The sequence below is a fragment of the Varroa jacobsoni genome, unplaced genomic scaffold, assembly GCF_002532875.2.
Source record: "Varroa jacobsoni isolate VJ856 unplaced genomic scaffold, vjacob_1.0 scaffold_1161, whole genome shotgun sequence".
NCBI classification, from domain to species: domain Eukaryota; kingdom Metazoa; phylum Arthropoda; class Arachnida; order Mesostigmata; family Varroidae; genus Varroa; species Varroa jacobsoni.
The window spans coordinates 59,161-74,232 of NW_019214063.1; the positions used below are offsets into that span (position 1 = coordinate 59,161).

General features: G+C 40.7%; 1 protein-coding gene across 1 annotated transcript in view; it reads right to left on the bottom strand.

Annotated features, from left to right (window-relative positions):
- Positions 1-6: 6 nt before the first annotated feature.
- LOC111267237 (cell adhesion molecule Dscam1) overlaps positions 7-15,072 on the bottom strand; it is a 78,140-nt gene continuing 63,074 nt past the window's right edge. Inside the window, exons 13-24 of the mRNA XM_022845335.2 lie at positions 14,292-14,483; positions 14,024-14,094; positions 13,043-13,283; positions 12,448-12,726; positions 11,832-12,013; positions 11,138-11,332; positions 9,836-9,953; positions 8,114-8,409; positions 2,414-2,501; positions 1,978-2,020; positions 1,358-1,491; positions 7-893 (exon numbers count right to left, since the gene is read on the bottom strand). Of these exons, the coding sequence (XP_022701070.1) occupies positions 820-893; positions 1,358-1,491; positions 1,978-2,020; positions 2,414-2,501; positions 8,114-8,409; positions 9,836-9,953; positions 11,138-11,332; positions 11,832-12,013; positions 12,448-12,726; positions 13,043-13,283; positions 14,024-14,094; positions 14,292-14,483 (1,913 nt within the window). The 3' untranslated portion in view covers positions 7-819. The remainder of the gene's footprint in view (positions 894-1,357; positions 1,492-1,977; positions 2,021-2,413; positions 2,502-8,113; positions 8,410-9,835; positions 9,954-11,137; positions 11,333-11,831; positions 12,014-12,447; positions 12,727-13,042; positions 13,284-14,023; positions 14,095-14,291; positions 14,484-15,072) is intronic.

Consider the following 15,072-nt stretch of genomic DNA (forward strand, 5'->3'; position numbering starts at 1 on the left):
TATGGGTGTGGGGAACAGGAGTAACTATTAACTACCATAATCCCGGTATGCTATCATTAGACCAGGTTGTGCAATGATCTATATCTGGCTGTACCCAGATCTGCAACCGCATCCCTATTTACAGTATCTCTATATAATAAACCGTCAGCACACACAAAACCATTCATTCATCATATTTCAACGTCTATGACAATGGTGATAATAATAGTGATAATCGTTATAGTTCATAATTAGTATTTACATAATGATAATAATTAGTCATTCGGTGGTTTTGTGATACTTGTTTGCTGGACAAGCTCATCATTCAGAAGTTCCCAGAGCTGAAAAGGGCGGCAGCGGTGGTCTTTCTCCTTATTTCTTCATTTACCTCATTGCTGTTCTTAATTCCTGTCCTATTTTTCGTCCTTGATGTTTGTTTTTCATGACGCGGGGCTAAAGTATGGCACGCATTAGCACGCTCGTACGTCTACTGACATCCAGAAGGTCCTGTGTAAATTTCCCTTTCACGGCAACCTTGCCACACTTTCGCACCCAAACTTGGTCATTCTGGCAGCAATAAACGCCCTACTGAAAGATTCATTGTCGACATCCATTTCGATCTCATATGGTGCCCTCGCTATCGACAATTTAACGCCTAAAATAATTATGTTTAACTGAAAATAAATGGAAGCACTTCTGGATAGAGACCGTTAGCCTCAAATATCGGAAAGTGTATTGAACTACACTGTTGTTACCGGCTCGTGTGAAGGAACCACCATAACTGGGCGGTTGCCTGAACGGCAGCACCTACACCTTGACACTCATAATGCAGCTCCTCACTCATGAGCTTCGGTATGTACAGTCCGAATATACAGAGGACTCCTCGTTGATCGTCGATGGATAGGGTCGGGGTACTGCAAAATCCAAATGCAATATTAGCTACGCAGTGCAGAACGTAAGCGTACATGAATTTTCTCAAAAGTCCGTGGCACTTTTGCGTGTTCTTTATTTGCTTATGCACAATCAATGTAAGGCTATTGCGTCCATCATGCCAGGCTTGGGCCTATCTTAGTTCAACCAATTCAAACACATTGCCATTTATCCAAATCGAAGTGAGTTTGAATATTGCATGCAAACATCTCGACATGAAGAAGAAGAAAATCAGATCATAATTGCCATTTCTATAACGAATTGGCTGGCGTACAAGGTAATAGGTAAAAGTACCTTGAGGCGGCATGAGCTAGCTGCTGGTTACCTTATAGATCGGTCCACTAGCAAATGTATGACCAACCTCCACCTTGCCTTTACAAAGGGACTCACAGGTCGTCGTTCGTCATAGAAGCCCAATACAAAACCGTGTAGAAAACAGCCAACTTGCCTTTATAACCGTACGAAGTATAGCAAGCCTGTTTGTTCTCCCCGAAGTCAGACATTTCTTCAAACTCGTCCATGCTGCCTTGCCCACACATACGTTGCCCGCCTGAACCCAAAAACGGTGGTGAATGTTCTTCCCTGAAAGCATATCATCTTTGGTCACGTTAAATTGCTTATTTAACAATGATTACTATTACCATCAAATTTATTTAGGCCTCCCACCAAAAATTTTGACAATATAGGGATGAAAATGACGAAAAAGAAACACATTTAAACCACTGAAAGCTAAAGGAAGAATTGAGAGAACATTTATAGTACTCTAGTAAATTGTTGCGATCACAACTCGAAGGCTTATGCAATAAAAATGGCAAAATAGTGGGAATTCGTTAATGAAAAGGTTTGCTAAGCGCTTGTAACAATTAGTAGCATCGTAGACAGTGAGCCATCTCCCAAGTACCTATACAAACAGCTACTGTGATGGAAATTTCCGGACGTCGTAGGATCCTTCATAGGTTTGTTGTAAAGGTTCAAGGGCCTTTTGGCCGTTTAAGTTTTCTCGTCAGCATCGCTTGACAAGGCCATGCGAAACATTTTCTACAATGCTCTGCGTCGCGTGATACTTACAGAGTGTTGGAGTTGTCTGAATATTGCATACGATGTTTACCTCCTGTGAATTATTAGTGGCTTATTATTATAGTGTTATTAGTGGCTTAGGGTCTGCTAGCCTACATATTGAGGTTTATTATATATACCGAAACGCTTTGCTTTTTATTGTTTGCTCTTTTTAGAAACACAAGTAGATGGTTTACGGATACAGATTATAATTGAATTCCCGAATTATCAAGGTGATACGGCCTATCTACGCAGATCGTTCCGCCGTAACAAAATAATGAATTTCATGTAATATTATGTCCCGTTTGACCATTCAAAGTTACTTCTTCCTGGTTGTCTATCCTTTTTGCAGGGTAATATCTACTGACATGCAGTTGATATAATTGATATTAATTTTTATGACGCAATAGTAACAATCCATTCTATTAATTCTATAAACATTACCGACCTTCAAAAGCTGCTGAGTCCATCTGTACCTTGCGCTTTAAGGTCTGCGCGTTTTCAGCAGCGGCCGCAGCCGCTCGCATCTGTTGCTCCTGAAATATACAATGGGATGGTTGATGACTATGATTAATCTGCGTGTGTCGGGGGGTACGACAAGTCGTACGTTGTCACTCTTTTCCCTAATATGGTCCAATACTGCACTGAAACCTGTTGAAGTATCGGCAGACCAAAGACTGGAATTTTTGTCGCTACGCAATGCTAGACTTGTTGTTTTTTGCTTAGCCATTTTTTGAACGCAAAGCTTGCGGCGTTATCGAACATTTCTATGAATGACGAGTGCTCGTCTAAACTTGAAACGCTAACAAGACACGAAAACAGGCGACACACTCTTGTATCGGATCAGTTATAGGCTGCGATCTTATCGATCTCATAGGTGCCCGATCAAGCCCAGCCGTTCTCGTAAGGTTCAGATTGCTGCCTTAATATGGCAGCTTGTAAAAAGCTGCACGATGATCAAAGACGTTGTTGAACTTTTCCTAATTTTTAAATAGCTTTGCTGGTGTTGATTGTAATTGAGGCTATTTTGTTATACTTTTGTGCTGTACTGCTCTACATTGTGCTCCCTTTACTTAATAGGTAAATGTCCAACTAAGTATTCCCGATGTAAAAAGCTTTATGTATCGATAACTTACATTCAAATTACGAAAGCGCTATCGTTGTGACCTTTGCCGTCGTGCTATATTTGCAATTCGAACTCAGTGCACGTTTAATGAATCTCGCTTTTGAATATTGCATGTTGACAGTGTTCGCCCCTATAGGGCATTTCTAAGTGTAACCTATGTTGGTGTTGGTTGAGCAGTACCTGTAGAGCTATACGGAACTGGTGAAAAGTCGTCAGGCTAACCAATTACGAAAAACTTGCCCTTGATATCACAACATTGAGTCCAAGAGATTAACGGGAGTTGCTGCCTCCTTTCCAGTTGCGTATGCTTCCAGAGTTGCTCGGAAACTCGGAAATCTGGCCCGTTGCTGTACGTACACGAGAAGACACTGATACGTTCCTTCGAAAAAAAAATCTATACTCTTCTGGTTTCTTGTCTGTTGATTGCCCACGAATCGAAATTGGGCGGGTTTGCTCCTGTGATTTACACCGTAGCCCTTTCCTCTCTTGTGCCTTTTAGACATCCCCTACTATTTCATTGCACGTCCCCTTTTTTCTGTCTGTTCGCCCTCCTTTCCCATCCCGCTCTCTGCGAGAATTAACCGTCGGGTACAGTGCTTAGGGATACTCCGATGGGTTCCTCTGTCAGGACTACTCCCATCAAGTGTGTCTTGATGACACTGATGCTACTGCTGTTGTTTCTGCTGCTTTTTTAACTATGCCCACAACGTGAGGAGGCCCGTCCTCGGTCGGATACGACCAACAAGAATCCTAAACTGAGGAAAGCGCGAACACTCTGCACGAACTGACTCTAATTTAGTTGCATTAAACTAGTCTTAGTAAGGCAAGTGGAATAAAGGATGAACTCAACGAAAAAACGAAGACAGAGCCATACAGATCATACGGGCTACTACTACAGTTTTTTTTTTTTTCGAGATAGCCGAACGGTGGTTAAGGAAAGCAGCGTCGTTATATTTTTGCATAATGGGAGATTGCTCTATATTTCTTCTCGGGGCTGACACAGTTTTCAGATCGTTCTGCCTTATGTTTGCATAATGATGGTAACAGACCTCCCGCCTGGTGTCTGTATGCGGTAAAGTTGAACGCTCAGCCGGAGAACAGGAGAACGAGACAGCAGAGAAGAACAAGGAATGAGGATACGCGTAAAGCGGGGAGAGAAATGAAGACGATGGCAAACGGTTGGTTTCTGCAGAAGTCGACTGCGGCAATGGCGGCTGTCGGTAGAAGATGAACCGCCGAAGGCAGGGAGATCTGGTTTCCGCCGTTGCTGCTTGGTCGTTCTATTGGCTTCGTTCATGCGCTGGCTGAGTCGCTCAATTGCCTGCTCCGTCGCGGTCGGTCTGCCCTTACGCCAGCGCTACTACAAACTGCCTGCGCTTCTGCCGCTACCAGGTAATATGTATGTCTGCTTTACTGCATATAGTAGATGCTTGCGTTCTTAATAATGGCTTGGGGTGGATTTTATAGGGACACAGTTACAATAAGCGGTCGAATTCAGCCTATTTGTCAAATATTATCCGATCTACCCAACCAATGACAAGAAACAAACTGTTCAATTTTCTGAAATAGATGAATAAAAGTATTTGGCTGAGCTGTATCTGCTAATTCGCGTTGCCTACTCTGACGCATAGGTACGTCCTTATCAGTGCCCTTTTATTCCAGAAAGAGCTCTGAGCGCAGTATGTTGCTGGGACCATGTTATTATATATACACAAAACGAAATGCGGGCACACAGTTAGATCATTGTTTTTTAACAATGCGCAGCCATCGAAGTAACAGAAGCAGCTAAAATGTTTTTGTTTGACTAGGTGTCCAGGTTAATATAAGTTGTTTAATGTTTGCTGCTTAATATCATGTTAAATGTATTTAGTGTTGGTGCAAATTAAAAATTAGCTTCAACAAATTGACGATCTTTAAAAGAAAGTTCGATACTATTAAAGAACAAAACCGGTGGCTGAGCGGACAAAGTTCTCTAAGCTACTTTTGAAAGTGGCATTTTAGCGTAAGGCAGAGAAATAATCTCTGAGAGACATCACCTAACACGGCGCACACCTCCAGATACAATTACTAACTTGATCGTCTGCTATATAGATCTTCATTGCAATATTACCCCAAGCTTGAGAGAGCGGATATGGTGACCGGCTAGAAAGCTTGATAGCGGAGAACTTTTGGCCCTGCTGCACCGTCCACACAAAGTAGTCAATGAAAAGGCTAAGTCTTTCGTATTAAAAATTCGCATGGAAGGAACATAGACTAACTACGGCAACAGCCCGTTTGCAATTTTACTATTAGGTACCGGCCATAGACGGACCCTAGCTCCAAGTGCGAGTAAAACTGCGACAACCGCATTCCTTTGATGAAGTATTTTCAGTGCTTAAAACCCACCGCATCTAGCTGGTCCGCTTATATATCACTCGGCATGAGAAAGGAAAAAAGGAGAATATTCGAGCATTGGGTATAAGAAAACCGTAACCCAAATCATTGCCCTTTTAGGCTTTATAGGGCCGTTTTTGATGCCAGTATTCCCTAGACTACTAAGGGTTGTATACTAAAGCAACTTGCAAAAAGAAACTAGCTGCGTACTATTACTATATAGCTGTCGAACGCTGCTTTTCTCCTCTTATTGGAGTTTCGGGTTGAACGAACTGGGTGACTCAGTAGTCAAGCACGCAGCAGTAGGCTTAAGGCAGGCCATTCGATACTGTGGTGGAACACTTCAAGTTGGTATGTGACAAATGAAGTAATCATAAGTTAGCTTGTTGAAATAAGTTTGACTTTGATGTCTCAGTTGTACGTCAAACCATCGATGCAAACGCGTAAACGAACGATTATGTATGTTTAAAAATTTCTACTCTCACGTGCGCCTGCTTTGAAAGTGACGGCTAGCGTTGTAGTATTAATTATTCAACTATACGTGGTGGGGTATAAAAATTATCTCAGTTTTTATACCTCATCATGTTTGTCCGAAACATTGCTGGGCTGTTTGTTTTAACGGGCATTGTTCTGCTCGAAATCAATGATCTACGTTATGGTCAATTTTTCATACACAGTCGAGGAAGAATTCGGAAAGGCAAACCGATAGAGATTTAAATTTAGCGGACCCGAAAAGTAAAAAATTCGCTCGAAAAAACGTTTTTGATACATCTGAATTTTTTAAGTAGAAATTAACGGTCGTTTTGAAGAAATTGATATCATTTGGGTCGTCCTGACAAACTATTCTAACTACGGTTACCCTGTTTGAGACTTTTTGCGCGTTTTGTACTCGTTGGCTGTTCTAAGCCCCTGCATAAATATATCCATATCGCTTACGTCACGATAGAGCTTATTTGCATATTAAAGGAAAGGTATTTTGAAAATTATTAGTGAGAGGTTTAAATAGTGAACTGAAAATATAATCGAAGCAATTGACGGTCGTTTTGTAGAAACGTAGCCGCCAGGAGTGACGCTTATAACAAATAGAACCTTTTTTCTGATCAATAATTTTTATATAGATATAGAAACAACTCATCAAAGAAGAAAATTAGATTTAGAGGCGCTGTCCTTTTAGTATCGCTAACTACCTAGCTGCTTATACAAAATATTTCATTGAAAAAAACCACTAATCAGTAGTGATTCTGTTGGAAGTTATACAGTTCAATCAACATTGACATAAAAATTACACGAATTCTGACACAGGTTTAGGTTAGCATAAGAGCCGTTCTACAAATATTCAAGTCAGAAACAATTCTAACAGCTCGCGTCAGTGACGAATAGGAAAACAAATAGAAACAAATGTAAAAATGAGACCCATGATTGGTCATTCCAGTTGGCCGTGATAAAGACTTGTTGCTTCTCAGCAATTGTAAAAGTCTTTTGGGGCATCCATCTCCATGGGAGGCCTTCTCGCCCTACGTATCTGGATTGATTTTCAGCTATGAAACTGAATGAGGATGTTGTCGTTTTTATCGATAGCAAAGTAGCTGGCAGCAAAGTAGACAAAGGAGGCATTGATAGATTCCATTTTAACTGCCTCGGTAGCGCTTCAGTAAATCTGTTCAACATTAAAATATTAACTTCAACCCTGTCTTCTGCCTCTCGAAACAACTGAAGAACTTTACTAGGTACGATTGATACTAATTGAATAATAGATTGTCTTCAAGAGCAATAATATAGTCTCTGAAGTATTGGTTTTTATAAACGCGCTAAAGGTATTTAACCGGAGACCACCGTTATGCCCATGATTTAGACAATTTTTCTATACAACAAAGTGAAAAGACCATCCTAAATGGAGTTTCTCCTGACAGAAACTTGTCCGGACATGTTAGCTTTAACGCTCTAGAGGAACAAAGATGTGTAGGAAGTCACGGACCACGTGGTTATTTTTAACCTAAGCGAAATGTAGATAGACAGCGCAAGCAGACTGTGCCTTGGCCAGAGGACCAGGTTTCCAGGAAAAAAGTAATTTATGCCATTATGCTTTAGCATTCTGCATCGTGTCCACTTGGTCGCACCCAGTTTTTGAGCCTGCCCTAACAAAGCGGACACTTTTATAGATATAGCACATTGGAACACATCGATTCTTTAAAAAATAAGAAACACGTAAACGTTTTTCAAGGCTTCACGTTATACTCTCATTATCAATTTTATTTGAGGTTTTTTTTTTTTTTTTTTTTTTGGATTTAAGTAACCTGGTCCACATCTGTATAAGGCTGCGGGGAATAGCTGCCAAGCATTCACCTTTGTTTACCAATAAATGAGAGATACGTCTGCTCACGTAAGTATAGCACATCGTATTAAGATATGATAGATCTTGTAAATTTCAAATACGTATGTGCATCCCAATACGCCAATTTATCTATCTCTAGGAGGTCGAATCTCGTTAACAACGCATAGCTAGCTATACGGTCTATGTGAACGAAGAATGTTACTTATGTCCCAAAATGCAGCAATAAATCGATTTCAATGAGTATCTATATCGTCAAAAAAAATAGGACAAAAAATAAGGCATCCCTTTGAAGTGAAGATAAACGTAAAGGTAGATACCTTAAGTTTGCAAGGATCTTCATACGTATGCTGGCGATCATCTTCGCCGTTCGCTGTAGGATTCGGGTAGAGTTGTCCTTCTCCACGAACTGTTGCCGAGTAGTTAGCGGGGTAATAAAAGGCCGGGCCCATTGTGGACCCATTGCACTGCTTGCTACAGGCCGAAAGTGTCTTGCAAGAGGCCATCGTGCCAGCATTGTGTCTAGCTATTGTGCCCATCATGGCTGCACCTCCCATTTGCCCCATACTTGGGTAGGTCTTTAATGTCATTGAGTTACCAGGATCTGTTTGGTTATCTGTAATCACAGAACAAAGTAACGATGTCCTAATTACTACGCATTATACTTTGTCGCTACTATAAAAAGGCTACAAACGGACGATGGCTGAGTTTAGTTCATGTATGAATTCAATTGGTATTGTCTAATCTAAGCATCTCTAGGCTAAATCCATCTGAGTAGCTCTGTAGTCACCTATAAGTCGGTGTCATTTGAATACCGAGATTTGGTAGTAACGCTCATATATTGCTGGAGTAATTTATTTAGGCCCGACATAAGGCGCCTTAAGGACGAATCTCTTTTTCAATTTTTTATGTTAAAAAAAAGTTGTACCGTTTATGGTCAGCAAACGGTATCCGAAGGAATGGCTTTGTCATTTCCGGCTCTAGACACTTTCATACGCTTTTTTCGTAGATAGATTTTTTCGTAGTGGTTAATCAGATAGAAGTTGATTTGCTAAAATCAAATTAAGCAACACCGATAGCAGCCATGAGATCGCTAGAGAACCAAACGCCAAGCCTCCAATTACTTTTAGTTTAAAAGAAGTTGTCTACAAAAGAACGCTCGACGAAAATGTACTAATAAAGAATTAGTAGAGCGTATACTCTACAATCTGTGCTAAAGTCCAGAATAGATGGGAGTACGATAACCGAATATGACTTGCTGCCGCCTGGAATTCTACTTGTAATAACCAACAAAATCAAAAAAAAATCGACCGGTAAATGTTTTCTATTATTCTATGACAGATCACATTCGTCTCTAGCTACCCGAGAGAATCTACTTAGATAGGAAATTTGAACACATCCACCTTATTGACTGGAACTTGTACTACCGATCTGTTCCGATCTGTTAATAAAGCTAATTTTAATGAAAAACACTTGTGACCTTCTAGAGTAATGGTAGCAGAAAAATAGCAGAAGGTTATTATTCAAAATGGTGTACAATTCCAACTTTTAATCTTCATCAGCAACGCAATATTCAATTAAAACATGTGTATCTGTTGTTTGTTAAACTTGCTTATCCTGTTCCCCTTGAAATTGAATGAAATCTTACATCGAATTCAAGTTCCAAAGCTAGAGGTTCCAGATAGGGAAAAAAGTAATTATTTTCGAGTGAATTCTGACAATAAATCGATTAAACGATTAACAGAATAAAAGAGAAACTAAGAAACCAAATTAGTTTGTCTCAGTGTATAGGGTCTCTCGGTTTACATTTTGGACCATGTTAGCTACAGATCTAAAATCCTTCTACGCTCTAAAAAACTGAAGCCTATCCTTAATGTTTCTACCTTGTGGATGACCTGTCGCTTGCCGTAAAGACGGACTCACGATCTATTCAATTCAGCGCTATCTCATCTTAAGGAGAGCTTTACTAACTTCGGCTTTTTTGTCATATTTCGTTTCATATGTTCAGATAATGTACCCTCAGCAAGGTAACTAAGTCTTACATAGTTCCTGTAATCTTTGATCTCGTTTTCGCGTGGAAAGCACCAGCACCGAAATGACTCCGATGATGACGACAATGGCTGCCACTACACAGATGAGGGGCACCATCCATGCGCCACCCTGAAATTTGCCCCATAATCACAGATAACGTAACGCCTTAGTTGTATGCATATTCAGATTATTTTACCGATTTAGATCAGCAATATACTTATATTCTGAAGGGTCAAAATGTGCCTTTTTTCAATTATGAGATAACAAAATAGTCTAAAATCTCATCTATTTCGCATAGCAGAAAACGCCTACTATGTGGCTCAGCTCGAACTGAACTATTGAAGCTCTGAAATCGCGGGATCATTTGACAAGATAATCCGCGCGGGCCGAAGGGGGCATCATATTGAAATCTAAAAAACAGTCTGCATCGGCGTGAGATCACTATTCGTTTTGTCGTGATATCGTGCATAGGTTCTTTATTGACCTCTTTCCAGCCTAAAGTATACAGTTTGTCTTTTTTTGCCCCGTTCCTTAGCTATCCTATCCTCAATGGGAACCTTCGTCGTGGCTAACTGCCTTTGGGTCAACAATCCTTCGGGCTAGAAGCCTTGCTACTGGCTTTTTACTGTGTGCCTTTGATGATTGTTGTCGATAATGAGAGCTCGGGTCTCATGGTAATTGCAACAGCGCCAAGTGATGATCGGATCAGAGGGGAGGTGGCAGATGTCAAAGATAGTAGAAAGGGAAGGAGCAACCGAGTGGGCTGCTCTTAGAGCATTGTCGACCTGACCTGCAGATGTAGGGAGAAAATGAGAGGGGGCATGCCTCCAGAGAGCATCATGAAAAACTGCCCGAGGCAGACGAAAACCAGCCCCTTTTCTAATACTGATGGGAACTGAACAGACACTCGGTTTAAAAGCATATACGTCACGTTCTTGTATTGGTAAACAGGCCTTACGGAAGAAGGAACGTTCTTTAAAATACACGAATAAAGTAAGTAATACATTCCAAACGCTAGACTTTCTAGTATTTTTATAGATTTGCGTCTTTATATAGGAAACGCAAATATGCCAAAATCGTAGTTAGAACAGGGCACAATGCAAACTGTTTGGCCAAAATGAAAAAGCTTGGCCAAATTGTGTTTCCCATTACTATAAAACATGGCTTATCACTAGCCCTAAAAGTCGCATCAGTTGTATTGGCTTGATATTGTATGCGCGTATCTAGAATGCGTAAAATAAACATAAGCTTGTATGCGCGAGTGGCACAAGATACACCTAGGACAAATGAAGGCTATTGACTTGTTCGTTTACCTGAATGCCCTGAAGATGCCCTCTATGTTGTGTCGCTGTGTCGGTGTTGATCCGTTGTGGTGGTGGAGGCGGCCTTCTTCCGTCAGGCGTAAGAGTACCCACAAGGTACGCAGCTTCTGAATGCCCTGCTTCACTATAACCCCATACAGAGAGGTCGTACCAGGAACTCGGTGTTAGCTCTGCGATATAAACAGTCTGAAAGTATGAATTACAGTCATGTTTTCTTTAATTGACTACAATACTATCTAAACAACTTAGAAAGGCAATCGGACAGGCACAATAGGTGCTCTTGAGGTGCCTAAAAGTGCATAAGAAGCGTTTTGCTTCTGTCATGTTATCACCAATGCCTTTCTTGTAGGAATATCACGAATTTTCAAAACAACTGCGACACAAGCCAAGATGGCGATTTGTTCAAAAGGTATCATAGAATTGAGCCTGTGCACAGTGCGAACAGGTTTGGGCCTTGAAACGATTTTTGTAAGGGCCGAACCGGCTTAAGGCAATGAGTGGTTCTAGTTCAGAATTGAACGTTCCATTAACATGCTTAATCCAGAAACGAGACCTGCATCTACCGAGCCGTTCACAGATGCACTTGATCGGCGTTGTCGGTTCCAATTCATAAGCGGCTTTTAAGTAGGTAACTATTATCTTCATAACATGCCTAAAATGGGGTGAAGTTATCCAGTAAATTCACCTGCTGTTCCCGTGGGATGTGGTTAGAGTAAACGATCCAATCACCTTGAGAATCTCTCGGCCTGTAGCGTACCTCGTAGAATAGAATAGGACAGCCTGCTTCGCGCCATGCGCTAAGGGATAACTTTAGCGCTGTCTGATTGACGTCAGCCACTAGTGCTTCTACCGCAGGTGCTACCGGAGCTGTTTACCATACACAATTATTTGACATTACCATAAACTCGTTATTTATCCTCGCTATAAATCATTCAAATTCAATTACGAATCTAAAAACTCAAACTGACATTACTTTTATATGTTGTTCGATCTCTCAAAGCAACGTCTTCGTTCGGGAAACTAAAAGTTCTCTCTTACTATGAAGCTCATAACCATTTATCTTTAAAACATTGGTATGTGCATATACGTATAGTACCTATCCAAACTAAAAACGATACAGAATATTATGTTTCGCGTTTAGAGGACATTTGAAACAGCTACGAACAGTGACATAAAAACCGAAGTTACCGAAGAACCATGTTATTTTGCGGCACCTACAATTTACAATTATGAATTCATATAGGAGAAATAAACGCGTATCATTATCGAGCGGTCATGAGAGCCACCGTCACGTAACATACGTTTTCCGTTCGTGGCAGCTTCGAGAAATTCACTTGGCTCACTATGGCCGACATCGTTGTACGCGGTCAAATAGACTGTGTAGGTCGTGCCACATTGCAGACCCGACAGTAACTTAGAGCTAAGCTGACGACTGAGACGTTCCTCTACGAAGCCTCCATTGCCGTGTTTGTAGTGTGCGATGAAGCCCTGCACCTTATCAGAAGGGCGTGCCTCCCAAGATATGTGGAGCGATGTGGCCGTTGAGGAAATCAGCTTCAAGCGAGGCGACTCTGGTGGATCTGTCACGTCAATCAATACATTGGCAAATTTTTTCCCTTAGTAAGAACATATAGGTAGGTTTTTTTTTATACTAAAAAACTATTAATAGATAAAATAGTGTAACTTTTAATCTGACAGTGAAGCTTCACAGATTGTTTAATAGGACTACCGAGGCTATTTGTTGTATTTAAATCCACAAAAAGTTCGTTACGAACTTAATATATTCCCATTAAAAATATAAATTTTAAGAGCTCAAGTCAATCAGTAACTTAAACTAAATAGATCTTATCCCATCCAACAGTAAGGCAAGCGAGCAAAATCTATTCATACGGATACCATATTCAAACGTTGTTGCGCAGGTTTCTTTCGAAGAAGGGCCATTCCCTTGTTCGTTGTAGGCCTGTGCTATAACACAATAGTTCGCGCGTTTCTTGAGTCCTGTTACAAAGAACTCCTCTACGTCACGGGGTGCTAAATTCAAGAGTGAGTGTGTTGCATATGCGAATACCGATTCCTGATTAGCGCGGTAACCAATGTAATAGCCTCCGATCGGTACGGAGGGTGGATCCAGAGGACGCTGCAGAAACAATAATTCGTTTAACACCGAATCAACTCTGATCAATATTATGAACTTACTTACATGTTTTTTTGATGGATCCAAACAGATTTAAAGGACAATGAATTTATCAAGCTTTCTCAGAGTATTTGCCATTTAGTAAGTCAATAAGAATCGCCCGAGTGATCCGACGAAAAGATGTGCCATATTTACCAGAAAGCGCTCAGGATAATTGTTCCGAATTATTCCTCAGCGTTGTCAAACGATATCATAATCAAACGTCACTGAAAGTCCTGGTATTCTATCCGAATTGTACGTTGAGGGATACGTCCGATTAACCACAATTGTTTATTTCAAAATGTATATTTATAGTTCACTGACTATATGGGAAATGTGGTGATACTTCTGAAAGCTTTACGTGCATATACGAAAGAGGCAATTTAGCCTTTTTATTAAAGGGGCAGAATTTTGTAAATGTATGTTAGGTTAGGTTAGGTTAGGTTACAACTTATTGGGTAATCAGGTCATCATCATCAAAGCGGCGTAAGATGTCTGACTTTTTACCGAGAGTTTGACGTCATCGCGGCCATAAAGGTGGTGTCTGTGTTTGGGGAAGAAAAAGCTTCCTTTCTTAACAGCGCTGCGCTCCTTTCTATGTACTATTATATTATTAGTTAGAGGATCGGCTGACTTTAATTTTCCATTGTCAATATAAGCGCTCCATATATATGTATATATACAGGTAGTCGCGTCATTCTTACCCTCCATCGAACGCGCAGCTTTGAGGAACTGACCGGGAGTACTTCGATATCTCGTGGTGGTTTTTGAGGTGCTACAAACACCGTAAGAGTACATCAAACTGTTAGTGATAGCGCCCTTTTTACCAGAAGCAACATAAGGTATTATTCTAGCATGTCGACATGTGATATTGTATCAAAAAGAGGAGAAAATACGTAGACATAGGGTGACGGTCTGCTACCGCGATGCCGCAAAGTAGTTACCTAATTATGAGAATAGAACGATGCTTACGGTCGACTTTGGTAGTTACGTTGAGAGTGTCGGAAGTATGCGAAGTGCCAATATCGTTGCTAGCCGCAACAGATATCTGGTACGTGGTTCTGGGCAAGAGATTTTTCATGGTAGCGCTTTGAGACCCATCGTCTGATACGAAACTTGCACGATGTTGTGATAAGATCGACTCTTCCGGCGTCGAACTGTCGGCTATGATGACAAAACATAATCGTTATAGTTGCATTATTACGTAATTTCAAGACGCGCGTAACTTCCGGAACGGCAACGTATTATACGGTTGACGTATGGTATTGATTTTCATTTCACCGTTCAAGTAGAAAGATGCGGAAAATCGTGATTTCCCAATGTTACGTCAATAAATATTAAGATATCGCCTTAATTAGATAAACAAGGGCATTGCGTGTGGAGAAGAATCTGCTATGTCCTGCTTAATACCCGCATTAAATTATCATGAAGAAGAAAAGTCAAATGACGAATAATCCTAATTGTTACGCTTACTTATTTACCTTCAAAATGAAGTTGTCTAAAAATATTCCATTATCGCCGGTTATCCGGAAGTACGTAAAACTTCGGGCTGTTCATCTGCTGCCATCCAGACGCCCATATAGCTAACATAATGCCGAAACAAGCTTCAGCTATGAACAACTATAACGTATATATATCTCTTCAAACATGTTCGATCGTCCTGGTGGACGATCATTTTTTGCCGGTCGATGTTACATCAAATGTCCCATTAATCATAAGACGTATACCGACAAAGGTACGACTTGTTTTATTG